The sequence below is a fragment of the Theropithecus gelada genome, chromosome 11, assembly GCF_003255815.1.
Source record: "Theropithecus gelada isolate Dixy chromosome 11, Tgel_1.0, whole genome shotgun sequence".
NCBI lineage: Eukaryota > Metazoa > Chordata > Mammalia > Primates > Cercopithecidae > Theropithecus > Theropithecus gelada.
In genome coordinates, this window is record NC_037679.1 from 71,533,520 (window position 1) to 71,559,317 (window position 25,798).

At 43.3% G+C, this 25,798-nt stretch overlaps 1 protein-coding gene across 2 annotated transcripts in view; it reads left to right on the top strand.

Annotated features, from left to right (window-relative positions):
- The window catches only part of PTPN11 (protein tyrosine phosphatase, non-receptor type 11), a 98,800-nt gene that overhangs the window by 31,118 nt on the left and 41,884 nt on the right, over positions 1 to 25,798 (top strand). Inside the window, exons 3-6 of one of the 2 annotated variants that reach the window (XM_025403590.1) lie at positions 1,604 to 1,798; positions 4,458 to 4,650; positions 6,159 to 6,275; positions 8,159 to 8,272. In XM_025403590.1, coding sequence (XP_025259375.1) covers positions 1,604 to 1,798; positions 4,458 to 4,650; positions 6,159 to 6,275; positions 8,159 to 8,272 — 619 coding nt within the window. The remainder of the gene's footprint in view (positions 1 to 1,603; positions 1,799 to 4,457; positions 4,651 to 6,158; positions 6,276 to 8,158; positions 8,273 to 25,798) is intronic. The other variant, XM_025403592.1, reaches the window with a different exon arrangement.

A 25,798-nucleotide genomic window follows, 5' to 3' on the forward strand; every position in this document is an offset into this window, starting at 1 on the left:
TAAATCTTGTAGTGATCTCTCTCATCTTTTTAATCAGCTGGATAGCATTCTATCATGTGAATATTTCATAACTTCTATATACTGTCACCAGCAGGTAGCGATTTAGTTGCGTCCAGTATTTTAAAATGATACATAATGCCTCCATGAATGTAGTAACCTTTTGCATATATTGTTTTGTGCTTTGGGATAACACTACCTCATATTCAAAACTGTGTCATTACATGTGTCTTTAAAATTACATATGTCTTTTTATTTTTATTTTTATTTTTTTTGAGTCAGAGTTTCACTCTTGTTGCCCAGGCTGGAGTGCAGTGGCGTGATCTCGGCTCACCGCAACCTCTGCCTCCCAGGTTAAAGCAATTCTCCTGCCTCAGCCTCCCCAGTAGGTGGGATTATAGGTGCCCGCCACCACTCCTGGCTAATTTTTGTATTTTTAGTAGGGACAGGGTTTCACCGTGTTGGCCAGGCTGGTCTCGAACTCCTGACCTCAGGTGATCCTCTCACCTCAGCCTCCCAAAATGCTGGGATTACAGACGTGAGCCACTGTGCCTGGCTATCATTTTTTTTTTTTTTTTAATTGCTGCATAGTAGCCGGGCACGGTGGCTCATGCCTGTAATCCCAGCACTTTGGGAGGCAGAGGTGGGCAGATCACGAGGTCAGGAGACAGATACCATCCTGGCTAACAGGGTGAAACCCTGTCTCTACTAAAAATACAAAAAAAATTAGCCTGGCATGGTGGCGGGCACCTGTAGTCCCAGCTACTTGAGAGGCTGAAGCAGGAGAATGGCGTGAACCTGGGACATGGAGCTTGCAGTGAGCTGAGATTGTGCCACTGTACTCCAGCCTGGGCGACAGAGTGAGACTCTGTCTCAAAAACAAAAAAGCAAACAAACAAACAAAACAAACAAATTGCTGCATGGTATCCCATTGCATGAATAGTAACAGCAATTTTTGCAATGCATAGTATTCCATTGTATGAATAGTAATGTAACACAATTTGTTTATACATTTTTATGATTAAAAAGCAAAATGTTTTTTGGTAGCTATTCAGTTATTGTTACTTAATATATGCAATTCGATAGGCCAGTCTTTCAAAATAGAAGATATACCAGATAGGTCGGGCGTGGTGGCTCATGCCTGTAATCCCAGCACTTTGGGAGGATCACCTGAGGTGGGTGGATCACCTGAGATTAGGAATTTGAAACCAGCCTGAGCAAAATGGAGAAGCCCCATCTCTACTAAAAATACAAAATTAGCCGAGCGTGGTGGCGCATTCCTGTAATCCCAGCTTCTCAGGAGGCTGAGGCAGGAGAATTGCTTGAACCTGGGAGGCGAAGGTTGCGGTGAGGCAAGATCTCACCATTGCACTCCAGCCTGGGCAACAAGAGCAAACATATGCAAGGTAAACAAAAAGACCTTTGTGTTGAGTTGGTTGATTATGTGGTTATTTCACCCATCATATTTCTTATAGGGAATGGGTAAATTCGTTTCTTGGGTTTCTTTCAACATTTAGATGAAATCTGACGTGGAACATGAGATCTGATTTTACTGGTGTAACTCGTTATTTGTCCCCTTGCCTCCCTTTCCAATGGACTATTTTAGAAGAAATGGAGCTGTCACCCACATCAAGATTCAGAACACTGGTGATTACTATGACCTGTATGGAGGGGAGAAATTTGCCACTTTGGCAGAGTTGGTCCAGTATTACATGGAACATCACGGGCAATTAAAAGAGAAGAATGGAGATGTTATTGAGCTTAAATATCCTCTGAACTGTGCAGATCCTACCTCTGAAAGGTTAGTAACATTTTAGTGACCACAAAGTTTGCTGCTCCCTTGTGCCCTATGTGTCAGAAATGCATGACTGAGGTCTGTGTATGACTTTCTGACTCCAAAGGCTTGTGACTGTTTTTTGAGCTGTAATCTTTAAAGAATTATTAAAGTGAGACTAATAGCATCAAATTATTTTCAGAGTACCTTTTTCTTGCAAAAGTTTTAATCAGTGTTACTTACACTCATCCTATGGGGATTGCATAGCATTCCTGCATATACTTGGTTACATGTATTAGTTTTAAGACTTATTGAACTTTGGCGGATAATCTTTGAGAGTTATTAGAAGAAAACAAATGATAATGGAGACACCAAAATAGCAGCAGTTTTCTATGGTGGCTCTCGACCAGTTATTCAGCAGTGCCACCAACAGATGTCAGTTTAAGCTCAGAAGTGGAAAAGCAGAGAGCTCAGAGGGTCAGCTTTTTCATCAATTCTTTTAATGTTATCTCCACAATTATGTGAGAGTGACCTTACTTAGAGAGAATTGTGTTATTTTCAAGATCTGTCCCCCTGTATTGGAACTAGCCTGATGAAAGCATGGGCTTGACTTATTTATTGATTGTATTTGTTTTGTACACTCCCAGTCTCCTCTCTGACTTGGTGCAAATTCAGGATTTCTTAGTTTGTATATTTTGTGTCTTCAGGTATGATTTTATTAGCTTATACCTTTATGTCAGTGCTATTATGTGCTGATAATTTGTTTCTCTAGCTACCACTATAGCTTCAGGCAAAAGGCTGTCAGCCAACTCTGTACAGTTTATTTCTAAATTTTACTGTTTTCAGTTGAATGTGGATGAAAAATAACTCAAAGTTTATTCATTTGATGATGAGCCATTAACACCACCTGCCATGATAGTGCTTGCTTTCTGACCAAGATCCTGAGGGAAAAAGCCACTTTATTAATAGAACTAGGTTAAAATGCTTCCCATAGTAACATGGAGCAGTATTGTCTCAAAGTCTGTCCTTGGATGGCCTTGGATGCCTGCATCAGGACTGTCTGATGTGCTGGTTTAAATGCAGATTCCTGGGCCTCATTCAGACTTAAGTGTATTGATATTGCTGGCTGTGGAGCCTGGGAATTCATATTTTTAGCAAAATCCCTCATTTTTACTCCAAGTCTTACGTGCATTACACAGTTTGAGATGATCACTCAGGATATAGTCCAAAGACACTGGAGGCTGTTGAATTATAGGTTGTATATATGGAAAAGGTTGAAATGTTTGAATTAATTTATAATGAAGATCCTTTTTAATTGAGTGTTTACATGCCAAAGCAAGGACAAACCTTCAAAATGATTTTCTGTCTCTATTACAACTTTTTCTTTCTTTTTTTTTTTTTAATTTGAGATGGAGTCTCACTCTGTCACCCAGGCTGGAGTCAAGTGGCGTGATCTTGGCTCACTACAACTTCCGCCTCCCAGATTCAAGTAATTCTCTTGCCTCAGCCTCCCAAGTAGCTGGGACTACAGGCATGTGCCACCATGCCCAGTTAATTTTTGTATTGTTAGTAGAGACGGGTTTTGTCCTGTTTGCCAGGCTGGTCTCGAACTTCTGACCTCAGGTGATCTGCCCACCTCGGCCTCTCAAAGTGCTGGGATTATAGGCATGAGCCACCGCGCCTGTCTCTATTACAACTTTTTGTTATGACTTTATTTTTAAAATTATTTATTTATTTATTTATTTTGAGATAGAGTTTCGCTCTTGTCACCCAGGCTGGAGTGCAGTGGTGCGATCTCAGCTCACTGCAACCTCCACCTCCTGGGTTCAAGTGATTCTCCTGCCTCAGCCTCCTGAGTAGCTGGGATTACAGGCACTCGCCACCACGCCCGGCTAATTTTTTATTTTTAGCAGAGACAGGGTTTCACCATGTTGGTCAGGCTGGTCTCGAACTCTTGACCTCAGGTGATCCACCTGCTTCAGTCTCCCAAAGTGTTGGGATTACAGGCGTGAGCCACCGTGTCCAGCCAACTTTATTTATTTTTGAGACAGGGTCTTGCTCTGTCACCCAAGCTAGAGTGTGGTGGCATGATCATAGCTCACTGCAGTCTCAACCTCCTGGACTCAAGTGATCCTCCTGCCTCGGCCTCATATTGTAGCTGGAATTACAGGCAGATGCCACCATGCTAATTTTTAATTGTTTTGTAAAGATAGATTTCACTGTGTTTCCCAGACTGGTCTTGAACTCCTGACCTCGAGTGATCTTCCTGCCTTGGCCTTCCAAAGTGTTGGGATTACAGGCATTAGCCACTATACCTGGCCTGTAACTTATTTAAATGGCTATAATTAAATAGTTGGTCCTTTTAAGATTGGGCAGTGTATGAATGGCAAATTGCATTTTTAAAAGAGGAGGGATTAAAAAAAAAACAGGAAAGATTGGGGGCATTTGTCTCTAAACGACTGGGCTCAATTAAGAAGTTTAGTGGTCATTCTTACCATCTTTGCAGTTTTTCCTGCCCGCATGGGATGCAAATTTTCTGTCTCAGGTGGGATTGATCAATCCCTTGGAGGAATGTGTCTGTTTTTTAATTGTGTTTAGGAGAGCTGACTGTATGTAGTAGTTTTGTGAAAGAACAACATGCACCCATAGTAGAGCTAAATTCTTTTTTATTTTTTAAAAACTTTAGGTGGTTTCATGGACACCTCTCTGGGAAAGAAGCAGAGAAATTATTAACTGAAAAAGGAAAACATGGTAGTTTTCTTGTACGAGAGAGCCAGAGCCACCCTGGAGATTTTGTTCTCTCTGTGCGCACCGGTGATGACAAAGGGGAGAGCAATGACGGCAAGTCTAAAGTGACCCATGTTATGATTCGCTGTCAGGTAAATCTCCAGTTGAACTATGGGCCTGGCAAGATGTTGTCTTTGGGTGATTTTTCTGCTGGAAAAAGACAGACACCATTACATTCAAAGTCAGATTGTCTTTTTTTAAAAAAATTAATTATTTATTTATTTTATTCTAATTAATTAATTAATTTATGTTTTTTAGACAGAGTCTTGCCCTGTCACCTAGAGATGGAGTTTCACCACATTGGGTCTGGTGACCCAAATCTTTGAGTGATTTTTCTGCTGGAAGAAGACAAACACTGTTACATTCAAAGTCAGATTGTCTTTCTGTTTTTTTTTTTTTTTTTTTTTTTTTGGTGAGACAGTTTTGCTCTTTTTGCCCAGGCTGGAGTGCAATGGCGTGATCTCGGCTCACTGCAACCTCCGCCTCTTGGGTTTAAGTGATTCTTCTGCCTCAGCCTCCCAAGTAGCTGGGATTACAGGCGGCTGCCACCATGCCCGGCTAATTTTTTGTATTTTTTTAAGTAGAGGTGGGGTTTCACCATGTTGGCCAGGATGGTCTCAATCTCTTGACCTCATGATCCACTCGCCTTGGCCTCCCAAAGTGCTGGGATTACAGGTGTGAGCCACTGTGCCTAACCTTCTGTTTATTTATTTTTAAATATTTATTTATTTATTCGTTTGAGACTGGATCTTGCTCTGTCATGGCTCACTGCAGCCTCAACCTCCCTGGGCTCAGTTGATCTTCCTTCACTCACCCTCTTGAGTAGCTGGGACTACAGGTGTGTGCCACCATGCCCAGCTAGTGTTTGTATTTTTTGTAGAGATGGTGTTTCGCCACATTGCCCAGGGTGGTCTTGAACTAGGGCTCAAGAGGCTTGCCTGCTTCAACCTCCCAAAGTGTTAGGATTACAGATGTGAACTACTGTGCCTGATCCAAAGGCAGATTTTCTTTGCTCACTTAGTCAAGATCATATATGCTTTTATTATACTTAATGTATTAGTATGGTTAGTATATTAGTATATTAGCATATTTACTATATTATTATACTTGAGTATATTGAGTATATTTACGCTTTTAGTATATTTGTATACACACACCACATTTTTATTATTTATCTTTTTTTTTGAGACAGAGTCTCCCTCTGTCACCCAGGCTAAAGTGCAGTTGGCTCACTGCAACCTCTGCCTCTTGGGCTCAAGTGATTCTCGTGCCTCACCGTCCTGAGTAGCAGGGATTACAGGCATCCACCACCAAGCCTGGCTAATTTTTGTATTTTTAGTGGGTACAGGATTTCACCATGTTGGCCAGACTGGTCTCGAACTCCTGACTTCAAGTGATCCGCCCGTCTTGGCCTCCCAAAGTGCTGGAATTTAGGCGTGAGCCACTGCACCCAGCCTATTATCTATCTTTTGATGGACATTTAAGTTTTCTCCATATACTAGCTATTGTGAATAATGCTGCAGTGAATATGAGAGTGCTTGAAAACACCAATGTAACATAAAGGTAACAAATAATAAACGTCATCTGTTTATTTTGAAAGGAACTGAAATATGACGTTGGCGGAGGAGAACGGTTTGATTCTTTGACAGATCTTGTGGAACATTACAAGAAGAATCCTATGGTGGAAACACTGGGTACAGTACTACAACTCAAGCAGGTGAGCGGATTGGAAAGCTCAAGCTTTCTCCTTAAAAACCTAAAAAAGCCGAGCGCGGTGGCTCACGCCTGTAATCCCAGCACTTTGGGAGGCCGAGGTGGGTGGATCACCTGAGTTTGGGAGTTCAAGACCAGCCTGACCCACACGGAGAAACCCCATCTCTACTAAAAATACAAAATTAGCCAGGCTTGGTGGTGCATGCCTATGATCCCAGCTACTTGGGAAGGCTGAGGCAGGAGAATCGCTTGAACCTGGGAGGTGGAGGTTGTGGTGAGCTGAGACTGCGCCATTGCACTCCAGCCTGGGCAACAAGAGCAAAACTCTGTCTCAAAAAATAAAAACCTTAAAAAAGTCCTAATAGAGAATTTTGCAGACATACAGAGGTAGACAGAATAGTGTCATCAGCCTCTGTGTACCCATCCCAGCTTCAACTCATCAAATCTTTTTTTTTTTTGAGACAGTCTTACTCTGCCACCCAGTCTGGAGTGCAGTGGTGCAATCTCGGCTCACTGCAACCTCTACATCCTGGGTTCAAGCGATTCTCCTGTCTCAGGCTCCTGATTAGCTGGGACTACAGGTACCTGCCACCATGCCCGGCTAATTTTTGTATTTTTAATAGAGACGAGGTTTCACAATGTTGGCCAGGCTGGTCTCGAATTCCCGATCTTAGGTGATCCGCCTGCCTCAGCCTCCCAAAGTTTTGGGATTACAGGCGTAAGCCACTACACCCAGCCCTAAATCTTTTCTTATTATTACTCCACTCACTGACTGCCTCCTATAGTACTTGGAAACATATTCCAGATTTATGTTATTCCCATATTTATCTGTGAAAGGCCTTACAGAGGTTTTTTGTTTTTTGTTTTGTTTTGAGACAGAGTTTTGCTCTGTCACCCAGGCTGGAATGTAGTGGCGTGTTCTTGGCTCACTGCAACCTCTGTGTCCTGGCTCCAAGAGCTTCTCCTGCCTCAGTCTCCTGAGTAGCTGGGATTACAGGTGGTGCCACTACACCCAGCTAAGTTTTGTGTTTTTAGTAGAGATGGGGTTTCACCATGTAGCCAGGCTGGTCTTGAACTCCTGACCTCAAGTGATCTGCCCGCCTCAGCCTCTCAAACTGCTGGGATTATAGGCGTGAGCCACTGTGCCTGGCCTAAGGCCGTACACAGTTTTAAAGCAAATTTTCATTATAGATCCACTTCTGGTTACCTTTAGGTAACCCCACTTATTCACTTTGGCATTGTTGCTATTTCAAAGTTCACCTTTATGATAGTGGAAAATGATATAATCTCTCTAAATAATGTTGTAGTCTATTCATAAGGAAAAATAGACTTGGCCGGGCGTGGTGGCTCACGCCTGTAATCCCAGCACTTTGGGAGGCCAAGGCTGGCGGATCACAAGGTCAGGAGATTGAGACCATCCTGGTTAACACGGTGAAACCCCGTCTCTACCGAAAATACAAAAAATTAGCCGGGCGTGGTGGTGGGCGCCTGTAGTCCCAGCTACTCGGGAGGCTGAGGCAGGTGAATGGCGTGAACCTGGGAGGCGGAGTTTGCAGTGAGCCAAGATCGCGCCACTGCACTCTAGCCTGGGCGACAGAGCAATACTCCGTCTCAAAAAAAAAAAAAAAAGGAAAAATAGACTTGAATTTATATCAGCAAAATAAAGTGTATGTGGAGACTGAAGAAAGACACATTTTCTGGCTGAACAGAAAAGGTGGTGAAACTATTTGAAAACCTTTATTGTGAATTACAGGGTCCTACGAACCCTCTGTCCGTGCCTTTATGAGTATCAACATAGAAGTGTTTTTTGTTTTTTGTTTATTTTTGCATTAACAACCTTTTCTGTAATATTTTCTTTATTTTACATCAACTGCCGTACTCGATCAGCCCCTTAACACGACTCGTATAAATGCTGCTGAAATAGAAAGCAGAGTTCGAGAACTAAGCAAATTAGCTGAGACCACAGATAAAGTCAAACAAGGCTTTTGGGAAGAATTTGAGGTAAGTTATTAAAAAACTGTTTTTTCGTGAGTTGTTATATCCTATTTTTAGTGGAGGAGAAGTTGGTCTTGTGTTTGGAATTGGACCTGAGAGAGTTGAAATTGACGTCCTTTTTTAATTCAGCCATTGATTGACGTGGAACAAGTTGCTACGAGGGCTTCTTCGAAATAGAAGAGCATTGTGTTCTGAGGGAAGGGAGTTGGCAGTGAGTAGTCAATGGATGTGCCAGCCGCTCCATTTGGCTCTTTTGGTTTGGACTGGTGGCAAAATCTCAGAGAAACAAAAGGATCTAATTTCTTTGGAAGATTTCCAACATGCACTGGGGTCTTTAGAAAGAATCTATAGCCTTAGTGCAGCAAATGGGTATGAATAAAAGAGAAACACCTTGTGGTGGCTTTTTTTTTTTTTTTTTTTTTTTTTTTGAGACAGGGTCTTGCTCTGTCACCAAGGCTGGAGTGTAGTGGCGTGATCTTGGTTCAGTGCAGCCCCGACCTCCCTGGGCTCAAGTGATCCTCCCATCTCAGCCTCCTGAGTAGCTGATACTACAGGCACATGCCACCATGCCTGGCTAATTTTTGTAGTTTTGGTAGAGGTGAGGTTTTGCAGCATTGCCCAGGCTGGTCTTGAACTCTTGGGCTCAAGTGATCCTCCTACTTCAGCTTCCTGAGTAGCTGGGACTACAGGCACATGCCACCACGCCCATCTAATTTTTGTATTTTTTTGTAGAGATGGGGTTTTGCAATGTTGCCCAGGCTGGTCTTGAACTCTTGGGCTCAAGTGATCCACCCACCTTGACATGCGAAATGTGGTGGCTTTAATTTCAGAGTTCAAATTGATGACTCTGGTAAGTTAAGTGAACTGATTTCTTTTTTTTTTTTTTTAATTATTTTTGTTTATTATACTTTAAGTTCTGGGATATATGTGCAGAACGTGCAGGTTTGTTACATAGGTATACATGTGCCATGGTGGTTTGCTGCACACAACAACCCATCATCTAGGTTTTAAGCCCTGCATGCATTAGGTATTTGTCCTAATGCTCTCCCTCCCCTTTAATGCATCAGTGAAAAAGTGATGATAGGCTGGGTGTGGTGGCTCACTCCTGTAATCTCAGCACTTTGAGAGGGTGAGGCAGGCGGACCACTTGAGTCCAGGAGTTCCCCCCCATCCCCAGATAGTGTGTGTGATGTTCCCCTCCCTGTGTCCACGTGTTCTCATTGTTTGGTTTTCTGTTCCTGTGTTAGTTTGCTGAGAATGATGGTTTCCAGCTTCATCCATGACCCTGCAAAGACATGAACTCATTCTTTTTTATGGCTGCATAGTATTCCATGGTGTATATGTGCCCCCATTTTCTTTATCCAGTCTATCATTGATGGGCATTTGGGTTGGTTCCAAGTCTTTGCTATTTTAAATAGTGCTGCAATAAACATACATGTGCATATATGTCTTTATAGTAGAATGATTTATAATCCTTTGGGTATATACTCAGTAATGGGATTGCTGGGTCAAATGGTATTTCTGGTTCTAGATCCTTAAGGAATCACCATACTGTCATGCACAATAGTTCAACTAATTTACACTCCCACCAACAATGTAAAAGTGTTCCTATTTCTCTACATCCTCTCCAGCATCTGTTGTTTCCTGACTGTAAGTGAACTGATCTCTTTCCTGAAACTAACTTGGGTTGGAGAATGTCCCCGATGGGAATGTGATGTGTTCCCATTGCACTCTTCTATGTCACTTACCCATTGACAATGTGATCTCTTTTGTTTTCTCCTCATCCATTTGACAGAAAACTTCAAAAACAAGGATTCTGGCATATTTACCTTTGCAGTTGTCCCCAGCACATAGCACAGTGCCTGGAACATGGCACAAACTCCGTAAATGTTTGTTGAATGAGTATTTACATTTAACTCATGTTTACATCATTTTATTTTCCTGTTCTGTTTTATGGGAATGATTATTCTACGCTTTTTGTAGGACTACAATTTATAAGTATTTGTGGAATGAATGAATAAGTGAATGACTGGGCAAATAAAGTCCTTTTAGCCACAGTATGTGTGAACAACTTGCTGAGATAGATATGATTTCCCATTTTCCAGCTGAGGGACCTAAGGGAGGTTAAGTAAATTGTTCAACCTTCATACCACAGTTTTTTTTTGTTTGTTTGTTTTGTTTTCTTTTTTTCCTTCTGAGACAGGGTCTCACTTTGCTGCCCAGACTGGAGTATAGTGGTGCAGTTATAGCTCACTGCAGCTTCCAGCTTCTGGGCTCATGCCATCCTCCCACTTTAGCCTCCTGAGTAGCTGGGACTACAGGTGTGCACCACTATACCCAGCTAATTTTTCATTTTTTGTAGATATGGGGTCTCACTATGTTACTCAGGTTGGTCTTGAACTTCTGAGCTCAAACAATTCTTCTGTCTTGGCCTCTCAAAGTGTTGAAATTACATGCGTGAGCCACTGTGCCTGGCCCGTACCACAGATATTGATTGAATTCCAGCACTGGGGAGGGGTGTAGAATAGAACATTCTCAGTCCTTGCTCAACATTGCTGAACAGAGACTTGAATTTGAGTTTATTCTCTCATCCCAGGCATTGGGTTAGGCTCTGAAGACACTGGTGAACAAGACAGATAGGGTTACTGCCTTTAAAGGGAGCTTCTAGTTGAGAGAAGGAAAACAGTGATGAAAAGCATCAATGAAAAAGTGATGATAGGCTGGGCATGGTGGCTCACTCCTGTAATCTCAGCACTTTGAGAGGGAGAGGCAGGCAGATCACTTGATTCCAGGAGTTTGAGACCAGGCTGGGCAACATGGTAAAACCCCGTCTCTACAAAAAATACAGAAAGTAGCCGGGTGTGGTGGTGTACACCCGCAGTCCCAGCTACTCTGGGGGTTGAGGTGGGAGGATTGCTTGAGCCTGGGAGGTTGAGGCTGCAGTGAGCTGAGATCACGCTGGTGCACTTCAGCCTAAGCAACAGCCAGAACCTGTCCCAAAAGAAAAAAAAAATGATGATAAACATAATGAGTCAGAATTTTGAAGTCTCAGCCTCACTGTTGCCGTCCTTGTCCTCCACCTGCCTAGATAATAAAAGGCAGCATTTCAGCAGGCATTCATTACATTATGTTCACTTCATTTCACCTTCATAAAGCCTCATGAGGTAAGATGGGGAGATACAGAAGTTTTAGAAATCACTCATCAAAATTGAATGGAAAACCGATTTTTCCAAAATTTTTTAGTGCGGAAAATTTCAATTATAATCAAAAGTAGAGAGAACGGGATAGTTATAGCAGTATACCTGACACCCAGCATTAACAACTGTTGACATTATGGCCAATCTTTTTTTTTTTTTTTTTGAGACGGAGTCTCGCTCTGTCGCCCAGGCTGGAGTGCAGTGGCCGGATCTCAGCTCACTGCAAGCTCTGCCTCCCAGGTTTAGCCGTTCTCCTGCCTCAGCCTCCCAAGTAGCAGGGACTACAGGCACCCGCCACCTCGCCCGGCTAGTTTTTTGTATTTTTTTTTTTTTTAGTAGAGACGGGGTTTCACCGTGTTAGCCAGTATGGTCTCTATCTCCTGACCTCGTGATCCGCCTGTCTCAGCCTCCCAAAGTGCTGGGATTACAGGCTTGAGCCACGGCGCCCGGCCAATTATGGCCAGTCTTTTTTGACTATGCCCCACTCCCTCCCCCAGCCCTGACTTGTCTTGAAGCAAATAATTCTTTTTTTTTTTTTGAGATAGAGTCTCTGTCCCCCAGGCTGGAGTACAGTGGCTTGATCTTGGCTCACCACAACCTCCGCCTCCCGGGTTCAAGCGATTCTTGTGCCCCAGCCTCCTGAGTAACTGGGATTACAGGCGAGCACCACCACGCCCAGCTAATTTTTGTATTTTTAGTAGGGACGGCATTTTCACTATGTTGGCCAGGATGGTCTCAAACTCCTGATCTCAGGTGATCCGCCTGCCTTGGCCTCCCAAAGTGCTGGGATTATAGGTGTGAGCCACTGTTCCCGGCCTTGAAGCAAATCTTACACATCTTTCATCTGTAACTATTTTATTTCCAAAAATTATAACCTGAATAGCATTATCATATCTAAAACTATTAGCGATAATTCCTTAATATTGACATATATCAGTCACTATTCACATTTTCCTGATTGCTACACACACACACACACACACACACACACACACACGCAATTTGTTTTTTTTCCCTTTTTAGACAGTCTCGCTCTGTTGCCCAGGCTGGAGTGCAGTGGTGCGTTCTCAGCTCGCCGCAACCTCCACCTCCTGGGCTCAAGTGATTCTCTTGTCTCAGCCTGCCAAGTAGCTGGGACTATGGGTGCCCGCCACCTCGCCTGGCTAGTTTTTGTATTTTTAGTAGAGATGGGGTTTCACCATGTTGGCCACGCTGGTCTCAAACTTCCGACCTCAGGTAATCCACCCACCTCGGCTTCCCAAAGTGCTGGTATTACAGGCATGAGCCACTGTGCCCGGCAGCAATTTGTTTGAATTGGGAGTGCTTTCTTCCACCTTGATTATGAAAAAATTTCAAATGTGTATAAAACAGATTCATATAAAGGATCCTGATATGCCATTATCAGCTTTATCAATTATCTCCGACATATTTTTTATTTATAAATATTTCAATATTTGTGGAATCCTTAAAAATGCACCCCATAACCCAACATTCATATTACACCAGTTGTCTTATAATTAAAAAATATTTTGTTCAATAATTTTTCAGATAAGCTTCACACACTGTGGTTGACTAAGTCTCATAGTATTTCTGTTTTAAAAATCTTAAGGCTGGGCATGGTGGCACACGACTGTAATCCCAGCGCTTTGGGAGGCCGAGGTGGGTGGATCATGAGGTCAAGAGATCGAGACCATCCTGGCCAACATGGTGAAAACCCGTCTCTATTAAAAATACAAAAATTAGTTGGGCGTGGTGGTGCATGCCTGTAGTCCCAGCTACTCGGAAGGCTGAGGCAGGAGAATCGCTTGAACCCGGGAGGCAGCAGTTGCAGTGAGCCGAGATCACACCACTGCACTCCAGCCTGGAGACGGAGTAAGACTCCATCTCAAAAAAGAAAAAAAAATCTTAAGTCCCTTTGAATACTTTGACGCCCCTTCCATCTCTCTTGCTCTGTCTTCCTTCCCCATCTCCCTGTCTTTTCTGCTGTTGAAGAAAGCAGATCCTTAGTCCTGAGAATTACTTATAGTCTGGATTTTGCTGAGTGCCTCTCTGTGGTGGACTTAACCATGTATCCATCCCTTATATTTCTTGGAAGTTGATATATCTAGATACTTTATTGGATATAAGTTTTCTTTGGCAAGACAGCATGCATGGTGGTGTTTCAGGAGGTGCTTATGTCCTGTTGTTTCTTCTCTGATTTTCTTAGCAGCTCCTGATCATTATTACTTAGATCCATTAATTCAAAAGGGACGGTATGGTAGTGATATTGTGATTTTATCATTCCTCTTCATTTGTTAGGTTGGAATATTTCTATAAAAAGCTTTTCATTGCCGAGAAATCATTGTTGATTTCTTCCTTCTTACTAAGCAGTTTCCTTTTTCTTTTTTTTTTTTTTTTTTCTGAGGCAGGTCTCGCTGTGTTGCTCAGGCTGGTGTGCAATGGCGCAAATACACAGTCGCGAACTCTTGGGCTCGGGGGATCCTCCTGCCTCAGCTTCCTGTGTAGTTGGGACCACAGGTGCATGCCACCACACCTGGCGATTTTTTTGTAGAGGTGATGAGGTCTCATCATCTTTTTGTAGAGATGAGGCTGGTCTTGAGTGTTTGGGCTCAAGCAATCTTTCCACCTCAGCCTCCTGAGTAGCTGGGACTACAGGCACATACCACCATGCCCAGCTAATTGTTTTATTTTTATTTTTAGTAGAGATATGGTCTTATTATGTTGCTCAGGTTGGTCTCGAACTCCAGAGCTCAAGTGATCCTCCTGCCTCAGCCTCCCAGTGTGCTGGGATTATAGGTATACAACAGGCGTGAGCCAACAAGCCTCGCCAGATTTTTTTTCCTGATTTGAAATCTATTACGGGTTCAGTTAATACTTCCAAATCAAACTCAGGGCTTCCAGATTTTTACTAACCTCGTTGATCTTACCTATGTATCTCCTTTCTCTAGTGCCAAAAATCCTACTTCTTGAAGCCATAATAAGATTATTCATTTGTTTTATCCCACATTACACACAGCAATCTTAGAATAATGACTTCCCAATAATATGATTACTGAAAACAGTTTAATATTTTTTGCAGTTTTCAAAAAAAATCCTTCAGAAATGTGTAGTCAGGTTACTGTATGCTGCTGGGCACAGAGGCTCACGCCTATAATCCCAGCACTTTGGGAGGCCAAGAAGGGAGGATCGCTGGAGCTCAGGAGTTTGAGACCAGCCGGGGCAATACAGTGAGACCCTGTCTCTACAAAAGAAAATTAAAAATTAGCCAGACATGGTGGCATGTACCTGTAGCCCCAGCTATCGAGAGGCTGTGGCGAGAGTAGGCTTAAGCCCAGGAGTTTGAAGCTGCAGTGAGATATGATTGTGATACTGTACTCCAGGGTGACAGAGCAGGGACTCTGTTTTTAACAAATATATATTAAAAAAAATTCCTGTGCCTTAGACTCATTTGTAATCGTCCTTCTGTCTGTGTGGCTGTATGCTAATTGGGTACATGGTTAGTTTATTTGTTTCATTTAAAAAATCTCTTTCTGTTAAGTTTTATTTATAATTACACAAATACTGGATTTGATAGTCAAATTGAAAAAACAAAGTATATTCAAAGAAGTCTACCTTCTATCCTTGTCCTTTCCTGTCTACATTTTAGCCATAGTATGAAAAGTTATGGTTTATCATTACATTTCAAAAATATAAGAAGATATTCCCATATCCCATTTTTTTCTTAAGCAATAGCATAACTTTACATACTTTTTTCTAACCTTGCTTTTTTAAATGTCCTGGACATCACTCCATAGTAGTGTCTAGAGATAGTCTCTATTCATTTTTTTACTGTATAGTAATCCATTGTGTAGTTGTACCATAGTTTATTCAACCTATTGATGGACATTTGGGTAGTTTCCAAATATATTCCAAAGAGGATTACAGTGAATAGCCTTGTGTATGCATCCTGTTTTACTTTTGCTGACTACTGGTAATATTAACATTTTTTATGTTCTGTATTATAAAATGGTGGTTATTATTCATCTATAACTTTTATTATACATGACTTTGGTTAGCATGCTTTAACTTTTTAGTATAACATTTGCAAACTAGTTTTAATTAAAATTTTGGTTAAATGTAAAAAATAGTGAGCTATTTTGTAATCTAGATTCAATAGACTCTTATACTTCCTTTACAAATGATACCTGAGTTGATCATTTGTGTAAATGACCGTGAACTTAAAAATTACAGCATTTTTCAAAATAAATTTTTTAACATTTTAAAATTATTTAAAATAATAGACACACAAAGTAAAAAGAGAAGAAGAAGAAGAAAAGAGGGTCTCGCTATGTTGCCCAGGCTGGTCTCAAACTCCTGGGCTCAAATGATCTTCCTGCTTTGGCCTCCTAAAGTGTGAGTCACCACACCTGGCAAAAATTAATTTCTTTTTTTTTTTTTTTTTTTTTTTTTTTTTTTTTTTTTTTTTTTGAGACGGAGTCTCGCTCTGCCGCCCAGGCTGGAGTGCAGTGGCCGGATCTCTGCTCACTGCAAGCTCCGCCTCCCGGGTTCACGCCATTCTCCTGCCTCAGCCTTCCGAGTAGCTGGGACTACAGGCGCCCGCCACCGCGCCCGGCTAGTTTTTTGTATTTTTTAGTAGAGACGGGGTTTCACCATGTTAGCCAGGATGGTCTCGATCTCCTGACCTCGTGATCCGCCCGTCTCGGCCTCCCAAAGTGCTGGGATTACAGGCTTGAGCCACCGCGCCCGGCCTAAATTAATTTCTTTAAAACAAAAACATTACAGGTTATCTGGTACCATGGGAGCTTCTTTAATACTAGGGTCACTTAGAACGAAGCTTAGGAACAAAGTCAGACTTTCACGAAGGGCTTGTGTGGCAATGGGGTATTTTTTGCAAATTCCATCGGTGGGGTCAAGATGTGAGTTTAGAAGGAACTCTTAGCCTGACTCTTCTGGCCATGGAAAAAGATGGTTGGTTCTAAATGCTGACCTGATGATTTCACACTGTCACATCTCAAATTGTGGTCATCTTTTATACATTATTAACAACAAAAGGGAAAAATTGAGTTGACTTTAGGAGGAAGTGGAAAATAACGAGATCATATCTATACTCTACAGGCTCTCCATAGAGGTCAGACTGAGGTGGTAAAATTGTTGTGCACTAAATTAGGGCATTAACGTTTCATGGAAATTGAAGCTATATCTAAATAGCTGATGGCCTGCTTTCTAGATCTCCTGTGTACTTGCTTCTCAAATTCAGTCTGTTTTAAAAAATTGCTCTTTGAGGTTGGAACCAGGGAAATAAGGCTGAGAACAGAATAAGCCATTATCGAAAAAATTAGAAACTTGAAAGCAGATACTCATAATCTAAATCCTCTGAAGCTAAAGTTGATCCACAATAGCAAAGCATTATCATTATTTTAGTGATTGTACCTTAGTTGTTTCCTGGAAGATGATAAATTTGGAATCACTTTCTTCTTACAGCATGCTCTGATAGTCTTTAGAGCAAACCAGAGCTCTAAATTGCAATGCCATTGGTAATTTAACTCTGATTTGTTTCTATGCCCGGCTCCTGGTGTTCTGTAAAATTCTACATGTCATTTCAGGTATCTTTATCCAGAAGACATTACTTTTGCCTTTGATGCACTTTAAAATGTGAAGTCTCTTGTGAAGCTCTTTGGTTCTTTTTTCCTTTGCTGCTGAAATAAATTCAGGTTGATGATTTTCTTCTAGGATATGTTATATGATCTAGACATTGCAAACCCAAGTCTTTGATTTTTTTTCCCTACAGATTGCCTATTTCTTTTTTATTTTAATTTTTATTAGTTATTATTATTATTATTTTTGAGATGGAGTCTCACTCTGTCGCCCGGGCTTGAGTGCAGAGGTGTGATCTCAGCTTACTGCAACCTCCACCTCCCAGGTTCGAGTGATTCTTGTGCCTCAGCCACCCAAGTAGCTGGGATTACAGGCACGCACTACCACTCCCAGCCAATTTTTTTGTATTTTTAGTAGGGATGGGATTTCTCCATGTTGGCCAGGCTGGTCTCAAACTCCTGATCTCAAGTGATCTGGCTGCCTTGGGCTCCCGAAGTGTTGGGATTACAGGCATGAGCCACCATGCCTGGCCAATTATTAAGTTTTTTTAAAGAGATGGGGTCTCACTATCCTGCCCAGGCTAGAGTGCAGTGTCTCTTTACAGGCACTGTCATAGTGCACTGCAGCCTTGAACTCCTGGGCTCAAGTGATCCTCCTGAGAGGCTGGAATTACAGACATATGCCACTGTGTCCAACAGATTGTCCATTTGTGATCTGTGTAAATATCTCTCACTTCCTGTAGTATCTCTGCTCAAGAAGGTAAAGAGATGGATAATATTTTTAGAGTTGTTGAAATAAAGTAAAGTTCTGCTCAAATGAGACTGACACTAACTAAATGAAAAGGCCAGTTATAATTCTGCAATTTTGTGTCTGCAGTGTGTGCGTTATTGTACACTTGAATCGGCTGTGTGCATTGTGGTGAAGTGCATATTTGCATGGTTGTATTGAAAAGGTTTTTGGGCCGGGCGTGGTGGCTCACGCCTGTAATCCCAGCAATTTGGGAGGCTGAGGCGGGCGGATTACCTGAGGTCAGGAGTTCAAGACCAGCCTGGCCAACATGGCGAAACCCCATCTCTACTAAAAAATACAAAAAATTAGCCGGGCATGGTGGCAGGCACCTGTAATACCAGCTACTAGGGAGGCTAAGGCAGGGGGAATTGCTTAAACCTGGGAGGCAGAGGTTGCAGTGAGCTGAGATTGTGCCACTGCACTCCAGCCTGGGTGACAGAGCAAAACTCTGTATCAAAAAAAAAAAAAGAAAAAAAAAAAAAAGAAAAGGTTTTTGCCCTCTCTCTGTGCCTGCTGCTCCCTGTTGAGTCCTATAGGCCTGAGCTGCCAGGTGGCACTGTGGGCTGAGACTGGACATTGCAACCGACTGCAAGGCACTGCAGGACCCAGGTTGTGGATGGACAGTCCCTCGGGCTTTCTTCTTTCCATTTGTCTTCCTCCTTTAACCCCACTCTGTATCCAGTATCCCTGCTCTCCATACACCTGCTTCATTCTTTTTCCTTCAGTAGATTTTTCTGCCTCTTGACTTACAAACCCTACTTCTTGCCCCTTTCAGATACTGAAACTAGCAACTTTCAGTCTTTGTACCAAAGTATCAGAGACTCTCATTGACTCAGATGCCATCCATCTCTAGTCCAAAGAACAATGTCAATGACATGATCATGTAGAACAAAAGTGTCTGCTGTGGACACATTTGGGGAGAAATAGTTTTCAGTGATGAGGGTTGTAGCGAGTTGGGCAGATGTCCCAAAAATATCTACCAAAAACTGTAGACACTGCTGGTGGCAGTGACTTATTCCTTGCTTCATTCAGCAAATATTGATTGAACACTGACTCTATGTCTGGTTCTATTCTAGGTTTTGGGGATGGAGCAGTGAACAAATCAGTCTTTATGGAGTGTACAGTGAAGTGGGAGAGACAGGCAGTAAACAAAGAAACAGTTCAATGTTTAATCTGTGAGATGGTGTTAAGTGCTACAGAGAAAACAAAGTAGTGTAAGATTAAAAGGGTATTTTGATAGGCCTTTACTGTTTAGGTCTCTTTGATAAAGTGGCATTTGAGCAAAGCTCTGAGGGAAATAATGGAGTCAACCATGCATATAACCTCAGGGAGAACATTCCAGGTAGAGGGAACAGCAAGTGCAAAAGCCCTGAAGTGGGGGTTTGTTTACCATGTTGCACAATCTGCACACGGGCCAGTACAATTGGAGTGGATGGGAAATGTACAAGACAGAAGTTGAAAAGGCCAGGTACGGTGGCTCATGCCTACAATCCCAGCATTTTGGGAGGCTGAAGTGGGAGGAGTTTGAAATCAGCCTGGACAATGGAGCCAGACCTCGGGTTATCTACAAAAAAAAAAAAAAAAAAAAGAAAAAAAGAAAAAAAAGAGCTGGGCATGGTGGTGCACACCTGTAGGGAGGCTGAGGCAGGAGGATCACTTGAACCCAGGAGTTCGAGGCTGCAGTGAGCCCTGATTATGCCACTGCACTCCACCGTGGGTGACACAGTGAGACCCTCTCTCAAGAGGGAGATAGAGGTAGAGCAATGGTGGACGGGTCCCATCATGAAGGGCATTGTGGGTCACTAGAAGGCCTTTTGCTTTTACTTGGAGGAAGATGGAAAGTTTGTGAAAAGTTTTAAGTACAGAAGCAAGGGGATCACTCTGGCTGCTGCGTGGAGGACAGTCTATGAGGGGTAGGTGGAGGTAGGGAGACCAGGAAGGAGGCTGTTATAATCATCTGAGCAGAAAAGTGATGGTGCTTGGCTCAGGACAGCAGCAGTAGAGGTGGTTGGGTTCTAGAGCTATTTTGAAGGTAGAATTGCCAATATTTGAAGGTGGATTTGATAGATCGTATAGCATGACAGAACTGAGTCAAGAATAAGATGAACGCTTTTGACTTGAGCAACTGGGTAGGATGGAGTTGCCGTTTTCTTAGGCGTGGAGGACTGGAAGGAACAGTCTTTGGGGGAGGTGATCGGGTTTTATTTTGGATATGTTGAAGTTTCAGTTGCCTGTGAGACATTCAATTGGAAGATGATTCTTCAATGAATTTTATGATATTACAGTTGGGATTGTGCTAGAATGTTCTTCTTGCCTCACTTCTTCATTTGGCTAACATCTCTTCATTCTTCAGTCCCCAGCATCAAGGGCATTTTTGCAAAGAAACCTTCCTTGATTCCCATCCCCATGCTTGGGCATTCTTCCTGTTATATGTGTGTGTATAGCAACACATCCCTTCCTTTATAGTACTTACCATCCTTGAAGTTCATAAATAATTTGTGTGGGTATTGGTGTAATGTGCTATGAGTCCACAGAAGCAGATAACATAGGAAAGTCTGTTGGAATAAAGAGAGGTTTTATGGCTGGGTGTGGTGGCTCATGCCTGTAATCCCAGCATTTGAGAGGCCGATGCAGGCTGATTGCTTGAGGCCAGGAATTCGAGACCAGCCTGGCGGTGAAATGGTTTTACCAACATGGTGAAATCCTGTCTCTACTAAAAATACAAAAATTAGCCAGGCGTGGTGGTGAGCACCTATGTAATATCAGCTATTCGGGAGGCTGAGGCAGTAGAATCACTTGGACCCAGGAGGTGGAGTTTGTAGTGGGTCGAGATTGCACTACTGCATTTCAGCCTGGGCGACAGAGTGAGACTCTGTCCCAAAAAACAAAACAAAACAAAAACGGGCCGGGTGCAGTGGCTCATGCCTGTAATCCCAGCACTTTGGGAGGCCGAGACGGGCGGATCACGAGGTCAGGAGATCGAGACCATCCTGGCTAACACGGTGAAACCCCTTCTCTACTAAAAAATACAAAAAACTAGCCAGGCGAAGTGGCAGACGCCTGTAGTCCCAGCTACTCAGGAGGCTGAGGCAGGAGAATGGTGTAAACCCAGGAGGCAGAGCTTGCAGTGAGCTGAGATCCGGCCACTGCACTCCAGCCTGGGCGACAGAGTGAGACTCCGTCTCAAAAAAAAAAAAAAAATTAAAAAGAGGTTTTTGCTCAGATGAAACTGATAGGGAACAGTAAAGAGGCACAGTTTGATCCTACTGTTCTATGTCTGCTATTTGCAAATTTCCTTTTTTAAATTTTAATTTTTTTTAAGAGACGATGTCTCGCTATGTTGCCCAGGCTGGTCTTTATTTTATTTTAAGTTCCCAGGTACATGTGCAGCCAGGCTAGTCTTGAACTCCTGGCCTCAAGCAATCTTCCTGCCTTAGCCTCCCAAAGTGCTGGGATTTCAGGCACGTGCCACTGTGCCTGCCCTATGTGCATATTTTCTAGGAAAATAACCCAGATCAGTCCACAGACCCCACAAAGACAGGCAGTCCTATTTTGTTCCCTGTAGCCCCAGCATCCAGCTGAAAGCCTGGCATACAGTAGGAACAAAATAAGTATCTGTGGCATGTTGGATCTGAGCTATTTCCTATATCAAGAGAGTAGTATTGGACTCAGACCCTCTGTGTCTGTTCAAAGAATAGCTATCTGATGCTTACAACATATGAAGGAATGTTCTGGGCTTTGCTTTGAGATGTTCTGCTTTGTTATTCAACAATTTGTGTTCGTGTGGAGCCCCTGTTTGAGGTGTGGTGAAACCACAGTTTAAGTCTCGTCTCTACCAACTAAGCTAGCCAGGTGGATGGATGTAGGATGTGCGTTTTAGTCTTTGAGATCCCTGTACCCACGTGCCCAAGAATTGGTAGTGCTGAATTTCAGAAAGATTTTAGTTTTTAAACCATTTTTAGATTTAAAAAATACTGCAATACCAAAAACCCCCTCAAAAGCCCCAAACAAGAAACCCCCATATGACACCTTATTACCTGGAGTTATTTTTTCCTAGGGCTTTAACACTTGTTTACCTTAGTAATTCATTTATTTCTTGTTTTAAAGCCCAGCCTGCTGTCATGCTAGCCTGTCTTCTCTGTGGTGGTCCAAAGCTGTTTTCAGCTTGCACTAGCATTGTGGTCATTTCACTGACAGCTTCATAGATGTCCCGGATTCCACCAGCCGCTCTGCTAACTGATGTTCTCCAGGAGAAGCTAGTGTGTCTTCACATCTACAGTCCAGTTTGATTTCTTTAAAGTGATTACATCCTGCTTAGGGGAGCTATAAATTCTACTTTGAGATGGTTAGGTTTTATGGAAACAGGACTTTAACTGCACCCCAGAGCTGTGTCTAGAATAATAATTCTTGTCGGTGATCTCTAGTGGAAATCTTCCCATTGGCGATTAAGCAACACCGCAGGGAACAAAACCCTCAAGCAGGGCTCCAACCTCATGCTTAAAAATGCTCCAGGGTGGCAGGCTTGCCCTTTAACTAGGGTTTTCTATCTACGCCTGAGTTCCCAGACTTAGTAGAGGAGCTCCTACCTTCCTATGGTTAGAACATTTCAGTAGTTAGAGGTTTTATTCCATAAGCTAAATGTTATATTCTGGAGAAATTCCTTTCTATCTGTTGGAGTATTTCTTTCTCTTTTGTTCCTTATCTCCCCACGTCCCCCATGGCTTTTTTTGTGTCGTTGTTTTTGTGGTAGAGTCTCACTCTGTTGCCTGGGCCAGAGTGCAGTGGCATGATCTTGGCTCACAACTTCCTGGGCTCAGGTGACCCTCCCACCTCAGACTCCCAAATAGCTAGGACTACTGGTGCGCGCCAACACGCCTGGCTAATTTTTTCTATTTTTAGTAGGGACGGGGTTTCACCATGTTGCCCAGGCTGGTCTTGAACTCCTAGGCTCAAGCAGTCTGCCCACCTTAGTCTCCCAAAGTGCTGAAATTACATGTGTGAGCCTCTATGCCTGGTCACCTATTTTGTTTTGAAGATGAAGAAAGTGATTTCCAGAAGTGAGAAAGTTGCCCCCAGGGATGTGACTGGCAAATGGTTGGCTGAGGTTTGAACCTGAGGACTTCTGACTCCATGTCTACCATGCCATGCTTTCTTTCACTCAGCCATTGAGATTCTCCTGCCCAGTTCTTAAGGCCCCCACTGTTTTTCTCACTCTCGCCATCTCTTCTCCTTTCCCCCTACTTCCTAGTTCACAGCTTCCAGACTTGCTGCCTGGTCTCCTTCACTCTCCCGCGTGCTCGCTGGCTTCATGCCACCTTTGCACTCGCCCCCCACCCCCAACTTGCCAGGTTGCTTCCCTTTCTTGTCTATACCCATCTAAATTTTTTACCTGTTTTCAGCTTCAGCTCCTCCCAGAAACCTTCTTCAGTTAATTTCACGGATCTCATTCCTTAAATTCCACAGTGCATAATTAAAAATCACACAGTTATAGATTTGTCTTGTACTATTTGCTGCTGTTTCATGTGTCAGACCTGTTTTCCTCCAAGGACCATGCCTTTTTATTTATTTATTCATTTTTGAGATAGGGTCTTGCTCTGTCTCCCAGGCTTGAGTGCAGTAGCACAATCAGCTCACTACAGCCTTGAACTCTTGGGTTCAAGGGATCCTCCTGTGTCAGCCTCCAGAGTAGCTGGGACTACAGGCATGTGCCACCATGCCTGGCAAATTTTTCAATTTTTGCAGAGATGGGGGTCTCACTATGTTGCCCAGGCTGGTTTTGAACTCCTGGCCTCAAAGGATTATCCTGCCTCAGCCTCCCAAGTAGCTGGCATTCCAGGTGTGCGCCACCACACCCAGCTAATTTTTGTATTTTTAGTACAGATGGGGTTTCACCATGTTGGCCAGGCTGGTCTCAAACTCCTGACCTCAGGTGATCCGCCCGCCTCAGCCTCCCAAAGTGTTAGGATTACAGGAGTGAGCCATGGCCTCTGGCCGTATCTTTGTTTTAAAAAGTAATCTCTCTACTTGGTGGGCCAATAAATAAAAATATAAAATATTTAAGAAAGAAAAAAAGTAAGTAAAGTAACCATACAGGTTGGTCTGGCCATAATGTGAGTGTCATTATTTTTCTTCCCTAGGTATTTGGCTCTGTTGCTCAGAGCAGTACAGGCGAAATGGTCATTAGGGCATCGTCATGGTGCCTGGGGATGCCTGACTCAGCCAGTTTGTTTTCTGTCTGCCTCTCTCCTTGGTCCTTTTCCTCCACTTTCATTCTTGAAATTCTAGTCAAGAGCCAGGTCCAGTGGTTTTCAAACCAAGGGCTTTGGAAGCCTCTGGGCTCTATTTTGGTTATTGCAGTCACTGGGTTGCTACTCCTGGCATTTAGGTTGGCAGGGGTCTGGGCTGGGTAGCAAGAATGTTCAGTGGCCACAAATGTAAGGGATGGTCTTACATTTACATAAGGGAGACAATGAAAACTTACCTCCTCCAGAGTCAGTAGTGCTGTTGGGCACTCACTTGTACAACATGGATTAGGACATTGACTTTCTGTGGATACGTTTTAATAGTTTATTAGGTGTGTTAGGCTGTTTTGCACTGCTCTAAAGGAATATCTGAGGCTAGGTAATTTATAAAGACAAGAAGTTTAATTGGCTTATGGTTCTACAGGCTGTACAAGCATGACTCCAGCATCTGCTTCTGGTGAGGGTCTCAGGAAACTTCCGGTCATAGAGGAAGGCAAAGGGAGAGCAGACGATCACATGGCCGGAGCGGTGGCGAGGGTGGGGTGGGTGTCACACTCTTTTTTTCTTTTTTTTTTTGGGACGGAGTCTGGCTCTGTCGCCCAGGCTGGAGTGCAGTGGCCGGATCTCAGCTCACTGCAAGCTCCGCCTCCCGGGTTTACGCCATTCTCCTGCCTCAGCCTCCCGAGTAGCTGAGACTACAGGCGTCTGCCACCTCGCCTGGCTAGTTTTTTATATTTTTTGGTAGAGAAGGGGTTTCACCGTGTTAGCCAGGATGGTCTTGATCTCCTGACCTCGTGATCCGCTCGTCTTGGCCTCCCAAAGTGCTGGGATTACAGGCTTGAGCCACCGCGTCCGGCCTTTTTTTTTTTTTTTTTTTTAATTTGAGACAGTGTCTCACTCTTTTGCCCAGGTTGGAGTGCTGTGACGTGATCTCAGCTCACTGCAGCCTCTGCCTCCCAGGTTCAAGTAATTCTCCTGCCTCAGCCTCCTGAGTAGCTGGGACTACAGGTGCGCATCACAATGCCCAGCAGATTTTTGTATTTTTAGTACAGACGGGGTTTCACCGTGTTGGCCAGGCTGGTCTTGGACTCCTGATCTCAAGTAATCCGCCCGCCTCGGCCTCCCAAAGTGCTGGGATTACAGGCATGAGCCACTGTGCGCGGCCACCACACTCTTTTAAACAACCAGATTGCATGTGAACTTAGAGCAAGAACTCACTCACTGGCACCAAAACATTCATGAAGGATCCACTACCTTCCTTTAGGCCCCATCTCCAACACTGGAGGTCACATTTCAACATGAGATTTGGAGGGGACAGACATTCAAACCATATCATTAGATTTAATAGTTTTATGCACTTTGGCTCTCGATCTGTTTAGACTCCTGCAGTCAGGTGACTGTAACTAGCCTCTGGTCCTTTTTGAGAGTTCACAGTTTGGTGCAAACCCTTTGGATGTATAATTTGGGAAAATGGGGTGTCTGGCAGCCTGTGTCCCTGCTTTACATTGTCCTTTTTGCTGCCTGCCCTAAGTCTCCTCATTAGCATCCCTGCCAAGGCCAGTGGAGAAGGATGGAGATGCGGTGACATTCAGCTTGACAGGTCATTAGTAGCTTTTGTGCCCCGGGGACTACTGGTGGGAGGGAGCTTGTGGAAGATAAACCCTGACAGGAATGTATTCTCCTGGAGAGCAGGGTTTATTTGATATTCT